Source organism: Cricetulus griseus (genome assembly GCF_003668045.3).
Source record: "Cricetulus griseus strain 17A/GY chromosome 1 unlocalized genomic scaffold, alternate assembly CriGri-PICRH-1.0 chr1_1, whole genome shotgun sequence".
Taxonomy (NCBI): domain Eukaryota; kingdom Metazoa; phylum Chordata; class Mammalia; order Rodentia; family Cricetidae; genus Cricetulus; species Cricetulus griseus.
This window is the reverse complement of record NW_023276807.1, coordinates 93,760,063-93,769,104: the sequence shown is the minus strand read 5'-3', so window position 1 is coordinate 93,769,104 and position 9,042 is coordinate 93,760,063. Positions and strand designations below refer to the sequence as shown.

The 9,042-nt window shown below is 39.6% G+C and overlaps 1 protein-coding gene across 14 annotated transcripts; it reads right to left on the bottom strand.

The window, feature by feature from the left end:
* Window positions 1-848: 848 nt before the first annotated feature.
* Window positions 849-9,042, bottom strand: Fignl1 (fidgetin like 1). Of its 14 annotated transcripts, none has more exons than XM_027388096.2 (5): window positions 8,949-9,042; window positions 8,040-8,151; window positions 6,171-6,271; window positions 5,898-6,014; window positions 849-3,556 (listed from the first exon to the last, which is right to left on the bottom strand). In XM_027388096.2, the coding sequence occupies exon 5, from the start codon at window positions 3,544-3,546 to the stop codon at window positions 1,513-1,515; it is 2,034 nt and encodes a 677-aa protein (XP_027243897.1). In that variant the 5' UTR covers window positions 3,547-3,556; window positions 5,898-6,014; window positions 6,171-6,271; window positions 8,040-8,151; window positions 8,949-9,042; the 3' UTR covers window positions 849-1,512. The 14 variants fall into 14 exon arrangements, with proteins under 14 accessions (XP_027243897.1, XP_027243899.1, XP_027243898.1 ...); XM_027388098.2 differs by having other exon boundaries at window positions 6,171-6,267; XM_027388097.2 differs by lacking the exon at window positions 8,949-9,042 and adding an exon at window positions 8,649-8,938.

Genomic DNA, 9,042 nt, shown 5'->3' with positions numbered 1-9,042 from the left:
GATATTAGTAGATATCTTAAGATGTTAGAAACTGACTCTAATCCCAGCACTCGGGAGGCAAAGGCAGGTGGATCTCTGTGAGTTCGAGGCCATCTTGGTCAGAGTGAGTTCCAGGATAAGCCAGGACTATTTCACAGAGAAACCCTGTCTCAAAAAACTAAATAAATAAATAAATAATTGAAAACAGTAACTTAAATTCTAATGAGACAATCACATTTCAAAGGAGAAACTAAAATTTGCAAGTTTTTAAAGCAGCAACGTATAAATAAAAGGTAGATGAAAATGTAGATATATACTATATCAAAGTACAAACTTTAAAAAAATTAGATTTTATGTGTAAATAAAATTATAGAATTTTTTTTTTGCCTGCATGTGTGCATGTGCACCATGTGTGAGCATAGTGCCAGCTGAAGGAGGGCATTGTATCCCCAGGAACTGGAGTTATAGATGGTTGTAAGCCACCATGAAATACAAACTTTCTAAATTCACTCACTGAAAGTGTTTCAAATTCCATTTCAAGTTGTCATGTTCACAAGAGAAAAATATCAACTTCCATGTTAATTAATTATAGCCCATCTATACCATGGACTCCCAAACAGTGAGTAAAGGAAGGTAACTGTAGACATGTATGACAGCAAGCAAAATGATGACACTTTAAAGAAAAGGAACTAGCTAACTGGACAAGGTGGCACAGTTGGAAGAATGAAGCAGGGAGATTGTTCATGCCAACATGGCTACATACCAGTTGGAGAGGGAAAATGTAAAACAGACTACAAAAGGAAATACATAGTAAAAATCACAGCACTATGTAAGACAAAATAATTTGAAAAGAAGTGTCCCCCTGAAAGTGGTAGTAAACTAACAATAAATTTTATTCTTTTTGCTTCTGTCTTCTGAAGTTTCTACAATGAACATGTTTTACAAAACAAAATGATACAATTTTAAAACAATTAGTTTTGAAAGAGGGTGAAATAGGCTTTGAAGTGGTATCAGATGAAATATTAATGGAAAACATTCCAGACCCCTAGAGAAAAACACACTTATCTTCTGTTTGGAGTGGGATACTACATCCCTGATACCAGATTACATCTTGTTATTTCTAAACATGTTTCTATCAGTTAATTTTGATAGGAAAAAAATCCCACAAAACAGGTTACTGTGGCTTAGTTTCTGGTGCCTTTGGTAGGATCTTATCTAAACCGAGTAAGCAATGCTGTTTCAAATGTAAGCCAGACTACACTAGCCAAGTTTATTATTACAAAACTAAAGTTCTAATTTGAACTCAGAAATAAAAGGTCATTCTATTTAAATAAGCTTATATGTCACATAATAACTGGAAGGCAAATACAACATACTAATATATCAATCAGTAATTAACCTGTTACCATTCTAATCTGAGGCATGGAATTCAGGCTATACTCCACAACAATACAAGTAGCACACCCCAATCTTCCTATGCTAAGGGTAAAAGGACTGGAATTAGATGCCAGCTTCTCCTTTCAATTGCTGTGTTCACTTTCCACAACCAAATGTTTTGTTCCAGTTTTCATAAAGCTCTAAGTCTTTTGGGGACACACTAGGTCGCACAGTTCTAAAAGCATTTTCAAAATCAATATAAGCTATTGGTCGAACTTGATCTGGGCTTATGGTAGCGATGTCAGCAGTGTGCAAACTGCGAATAGGACCAAGAGAAGCCTCTCTGCAAAGCTGTGTCATATCTGCTCCAGAAAACCCATCAGACTGCTGCACCACCAGTTCAATTTCTTCATCTCTGAGGCAACACAGTTCCTTGGACATGAGATTAACTACTATCTGTTTCCTGGCTGAAGCTTCTGGAAGGGGAATATAAAGCCTTTTCACCAATCTTCTCCGGGCAGCCTCATCAATCTCTTGGGGCCGATTTGTGGCTCCCACCACTAAAATGCGGTCTTCAGAAGATGTGGTTGCTCCATCTAACTGAACTAAAAATTCTGTTTTAATCCTTCTAGAAGATTCATGTTCACCATCTCCTCTTTGAGACAATAAAGAATCAATTTCATCAATAAATATCACAGCTGGCTGCTGACACCTTGCAACAGCAAACAATGCACGGACCATTTTCTCCCCCTCACCTACCCACTTAGAAGTCAAAGATGAAGCAGAGATGCTGAAAAATGTTGCTCCAGACTGACTAGCAATGCATTTGCCAATCAGAGTTTTACCAGTCCCTGGAGGGCCAAAGAGCAGAATTCCTTTAGGGGGCCCTCGTAATCCAGTAAAGATATCTGGCCTCATCATGGGCCACACAACAATTTCCTTTATTGTGGCTTTGGCATATTCTACTCCGGCAATATCTTCCCAATGTACTGGAGGCCCATGGTCCATAATTTCATTTGTAATAAGTTCAATCATCCTTGGCTCCACATTCTTCAGACGGTCATCAATGGCATGTGCTGTTTCTGTTGACTCTGCCCTAGTAGGCTTGTACTTCACTCTTTCATTCTGCTCATCTCCATCTTCCTTAGATACAGGAGGAACAAACTTTCCAAATATTCCTCTCGATTTCCCTGCTCCCAAAGACTTTTTCACACCACCATATGAAGATTTTGATACATGCTGGGATTGGTGGCACTTTTTTTTTTGATCTGCCCATAATTGTTCTTTTGCAGTTTTAAAGGTAGGCAGACTATTATCTTCCCTTTGGTCACTGTCTTCTGTTTTACTAGAAGCCTTACTCAGTATTGGATCAGGAAGCATGTCAATGGTGCCAGAGCCATAAAAAGCCTTCCTTTCTCGAGAATTTTCACAGCCAGAAGGAAAACAAGACAGACTGGATAAGGACGTATTTGGTCCTGTGTTGGTTTTAGGAAAACTGTGAGTTTCCTTTTTGGTATTTCCAAATAGTTGTGTAGTGTGAAATGTTGCAGTGGCTGACTCACCTAAAGGTGTTGAGGAGGTGGGACAAGTCTTAGTGGTATTAGTTGCCGTAGGCAGCAGAGCACTCTGAAACTTCGAATGTCCCAGACTGCTGCCTGGGATGGCTTGGGTCCTATGTCTGTCATGAACTGAACTAGGTAAGAAGTCACCCTCTCCAGAACCTCCACAAGCATTAAGTTTAGAAAGCTCAGAGACAGTGGGCTCTTTACCGATGACTACTGATGCATCAGCAGGTTTCAGCAAAGATTCTTTCCACTTCTTTCCAGCTTGCATCATCTCCTGTACCTTACTCATTTTGAAAACATTATTTATTGACAATCCAGATTGCCACTTGTCACTGTCAGCCTGTTGAGATCCTGCCAAAGCTAAAATGCTCTTTGCATAGTTATTCAAGCCAGTCTCAACATTGTCAGAATCAATAATTGCAGAATATTTTTCTGTATACCTTTTGAACAGTTTGGTAGCACAGACCTGAGAGATCTCGGAGTTGGCACATTCATATTGAATGCGTAGTATCTGTTCACGGTATGCATCTGCCTTCTCTCCTGGTGTACATGTACTGGATGTAACTACAAAGTAATTCTTCTGCCATTCTCCCAGGTGCACAGACCTAGGGCTGGAAGTCTCCATGTCAGAAGTTCTATAACACAAGACAAAATTGAAGACAAATCTGTATCAAGAAGAAAACAAGAATATAAAATTCTCTGCTAAAAAAATGTACACTAGATTTATTTACAAGGTTCATTTATAGACATATTTATTTGTAAAAGAAATATCTGCTTAATCATATATTTCAAGTACTCATGACACAAAGATACATTGATAACGATTTTCAAGATTAAGGACTGTCTTATTTATAAAATAGTTTTCCTACAAAGAAAATATTCATGAGTTTAAGCAAAAAAGATTTAAAGGTAATCAAAGAAAGGAGTTGGGACATGTGACTCAGATGGCTGAGGGCTCACTAACGTGCCTGAATCCTTGTGTTTGGTCCCAGTACACATATACTGGGTATAACTATGCACGTTTATACTCCTAGATACTCCTAGCATTTGGGCGATGGAATCAGCAAGATAAGTTCAACTACACAGTAAGTTTAAAGCCAATCCAAAAGTTTCTGTAAACAACTTAAAGACAGGAAAGAGTTAAGTGATGGATGACAGAAGAAAATACCCAATATCAACCTCTGGCTTCCACATACACATGTGCACACATACAAGAATATGCACAGAAAGATTTAAAATCAATCAATAGTTCAATATCCCACTCTCATGAGATAGGTCATCTAAACAAAATCATCAAAGAAACTTCAGAGTTAACCTATACCAGAGAAGAAATGGATTCAACGGGTATTTACAGGCTGTATCCAACAGAAAAGAAAGAATTCTCAGCAGCCAAATAGAATCTTCTCTAATATAGGACAATCTCTAATTTTAGGACAGTTATCAGGGTTTACTAAATACAAAAGAATCAAAATAATCTCTTGTGGGGCCGAGGAGATAGTTCCTTAAACACTGTCTACTTTTTTTTTCCGAGACATGGTTTCTCTGTGTAGCTTTGGAGCCTATCCTGGCAATCGCTCTGGAGACCAGGCTGGCCTCAAACTCACAGAGATCCGCCTGCCTCTACCTCCCAAGTGCTGGGATTATAGGTGTGTGCCACCAACGCCCCTCTCCACTTTGTTTTTTTGAGACAAGGTTTCTCAAAGGAGCTCACCAAGTAGGTTATAGGCTGACTTTTGGACAGTAGGCCCCACGGACCAGACTGTCTGTCTCCCAGCATGATTATAAGTACCTGCCACAAGCCCAGCTTTCTTTTATGTAGCACATACTTCACTGAGACTAGGCTATTACCCCAGACCAGAATTACAAGATTCTACATAAACTTGAAGGAGGTTGGAGAGATAGCTCAACAGTTAAGAGCACTTGCGATCTTATAGAGGACCTGGCACCTACATGGCTACTCACAACCACCTGCAACTCCAGCTGCAGAGGTTCTGACACCCTCCTCTGGCCATGCCATAATACATACATACATACATACATACATACATACATACATACATTCATTCATACACACACACACACACACACACACACACACACACACACACACACACCTTAATATATGAAGAACTGAAAAGAAAAAAAAAATCTTACACGTGAGCGTGTATGCACGTGCACACACATACACACACACACACACACACTTGCCACTTCTGGGGTAAAAAAAAAACTGAAAAAACATAGAATCTTCCAGTCAAAAAAATGTATTAATGAACTGGACAACTGGACAGTTCACAAAAAGAAATACCAACAGCCAATAAATATTTGCACAAATGTTCAACATTCTTAGTCATCAGGGAAAAGCAAATTAAAACTGTTTTTAGTTCATCTCCCAGTTAGAATAGTTGTCATCAACAAAACAAAGAACAGCAAATGCTGTCAAGCATATAGGGAAAGAGAAACACTCAATGATGGTGGGAATATTAATTTGTGCAGTCACTATAAAAATCAACATAAATGCTTTTCAGAAGACTGAATACTGTATTCTTGGGCATATACTCCAAGAATTCTAAGTCCACACACCACAGAGATGCAAGTGCATCCATGTTTATAGCTACACTACTTATGGCAGCCAGGAAACTGAACAGCCTAGACATCCACCAACATATGAATGGATGTATAAATACACAATGGAGATCTATGCTGCCACATAGAAAAATGAAATCTTGACTTTTGCAGGAAATTGGAATCAACTAAAAATCATATGCTACATAAAATAAATCAGACTCAGAAAGACAAATACCTCATTTTTCTCTCATATGCAGAATCCAGATTTAGAAACTGTGTGTGTGCGCGCGCCACAAACATGCATTTACATGGGTATTTGTAGATCAGGTGAATATGAAAATAATTTCAAAACTGTTACCCCTGCTGTACAAATGTAGAAACTGAGGCTGAAAGAGTCCAAGAACTTACCAGAGAGAACTCTGCTGCTTATGAGCAACTGGAGAAGTTGAGTCCAAAGTTCCACGTGAGAGACTGTGAACTTTACCACGTACTAAATACTTCTTGATGCTATCAGCACAGATTGAGCTGCATGGAACATAAATATGAACGATGATATATTTAATATTTTTAATGATTTATCATATATAAACACTTGAAACATAATGCCACAAATCTTCCAAACTTTCCCCATTTCTCACATGTTAAAATTTAAAACTTATGCTGGGGAGTGTTTGCACACACCTTTAATCCCAGCACTCAAGAGACAGGGGCAGGCGAATCTCTATGAGTCCCAGGCCAACCTGGTGAGTTCCAGAACCTCCAGGGCAACAAAGAAACCCTGTCTTGGAAAAAAAAAAAAATTAAAATTTAAGAAAGATGAACTGCAAGAACAAGACTAATAGTCAACTAGTAGAGGAGTTTTACATCAGATTTTCCTCAAGATATTCTCATAAACCCTTCACATTTCTATACAAGACTCTTAGGAAAATATACAATTGGGCCAAATAGATGTTAGCACAAGAAGGCACCTCCTCTCATACCTGTCAACCTAAGTTCTCAAGACCTACATGGTTCCTGAAAGTAGCCCCCTGCCATCCATATGCACAACTTGGCACAAATGTATCCCATTCACCACTAAATAATGTAAAAACTATTTCTGTAATGTAGAATTTGCCTGCATACTAGAAAAAAATATTTAAGGGAGTTGGAGAGATGGTTCAGAGGTTATAAGTGCACTGGCTGCTCTTCCAGAAAGTCCTGAGTTCAATTCTCAGCAACCACATGGTGGCTAACGGCCATCTATAATGAGATATGGTGCCTTCTTCTGGTGTGCAGGCATACATGCAGGCAAAACACTGTATACATAATAATTAAATCTAAAAAATTTTTAAGAAAACCTTTTGGTTTCCTAAGAAACCAAAAGTATTAGGATAAAGAAAAATGATCATCTACATTTTAAATTTACTTCCAACTTATCTGGAAGTATAGCTTAATAACCAAAACTTTTTATGTATGTGAGCTATGTTTAATATAGCTTTTTTTCAGGGGAGGGGGAGGCAGTTGAGATAGGGTTTCTCTGTGTAGCCCTAGCTATCCTGGAACTCAACTCTGTAGACCAGCTGGCCTTGAACTCAGAGACTTGCCTGTCTCTGCCTCCCAAGTGCTGGGACTGAAGGCATGAGCTACCATCATCTGGCTTAATATAGTTTATGTTCCACAATGCTGTGGAAAGAATTTACCACATTATAGGTAGGCATACATAAATTATTTGCTTATAATAATAGGAAGCTTAACAGCTAGTAAAACTAACTTAAATCTGAACTAGTATCAAAACTAAATCAACAGCTCTGGGGCAAGTGGCCTTACTTTCATCTGTTTTAATCCTAGTTTAGTCTCCATTATATAACACCAAGAAACTTAAGGGGAAGTGACTTGGAAAATATCAATACTAAAATCACCAATTCTAGTTATTCATCTCAAAATTCTCCCCTTCCACCACATTCTTTTTAATCAATATTCATCTCCCAAGTTTTACCTCTTTTCTATTCAGTCATATCCTACAACCAGACATAGACAACCAAAAACTGTCACCACAGCTCAATGACACAGATACTGAATTGTCTACTACTTCCAAGTCACTGCAACCTTTCTGGTCTTGATAAAACCTATAAATTATGGTTCATGAGTATGGGCATCAGAGCTACATTTCAATCTTAACTCTGTTAATTTTCTGATTAAGCAAGTTACTTGTCGAAACTTGACAGTTGGCTTCTACACACAAGAACTAGTTTTCATTGCATTTAGATTTTCTTCATTATCTAGACTATGGTATCCACTAATATAATGATGATTAAAAACTGGAGTGCCTACTATATACAAGGTATCATTTTCGACCTTTACAGAACTCTTAAATTTATTAGTGAGAACGTAACGTAGGAATTTAAAGCACAGGATCTGAAGCCAGACCCTGAACATAAAAGGTTTTTTTGGTTTTTTTAATTAATTGTATCTACTAGGGAAGGGTCCCCGGTGCCCCTCTAGGTCTGAAGGCAACTTTCAGGAATTGTTTCCTCTTTCACCACATGGTTCCCCAACCTCAAAAGCTTTTACCGGCTAAGCTACTTCCCAGCTAAGCCATTTCCCAGGCCCTGGGCTGTGGATGAATGATCTGTTCTTTCAGCAGTGACTTGGAGTATATCTCTTAAGCTATGTCTGTTTTCACCTGGAAAAAAAAAAAAAAAGGCAGCGTGAAAAATTTAGCTGACACGTTTTTATAATTATCGGAAGCCATTAAGAATCCCCAAAACCTAGAAATATCGTATAAGAGACTGTGAATTATTATTCCTTCCCTCTGGAAGGTTCCCTCAGGCCATAGTGACGACTGTGCATGGCCTCGAACCAGCTACCTAATCACAACTGACAAATATCCCTATCCCAAATGCTTGCGGTCAGAAGTGTGTCTGATTTCCACATATTAGCACATGTACTAGACAGGGGACTCCACCGTAAACACAAGACTCACATATACTTAATAGATACCTCAGCCAAATAACCAGAAGGGCAAATGAATATATTTTTTTAAATAACTCTAAGCAGGGCTGGATGAATTAGAAAAAGTTTAACGATGTGGAATTGCCACCTGAGACGTTACGCTGGGCCTCAAGAAGTTCAGATGTAGGGAGCATTTTCGGATTTTCACATTAGGGAAGTTCAGTTCACCTGTGTCAGTACTGCCGAAAGCACGATACTCAACGTGAGTAAATTTAGGTGGCAAACAAACCGCAGCCTTCCTCACAGTCGTGGCGGGAGGCAGCCGCGGCCGACCTGACCCCAAGCCCGTCACGCCCACAGGCACGTCCCTCAACCCCGGCCGCCGCCGGGAGCCACAGCCTCGCCCGGGGCTTCCCAAGACCACCCCCTCTGACAACCCGGGTCAAAATACAAATCAAAACACCAAAATACGGCCGACGTGGCGACCGCTGCCTCGGCCCGCGGCCCTAACGGAAACTAGCCGCCTACCGAGGCCCACCAGCGCTCCCTGAACCGCCAGCAACCACCGAAAAGCGCGCCTTTCGCAGCGCGCCTGCGTGGTGTGTGACGCGCTCGGCCGGCG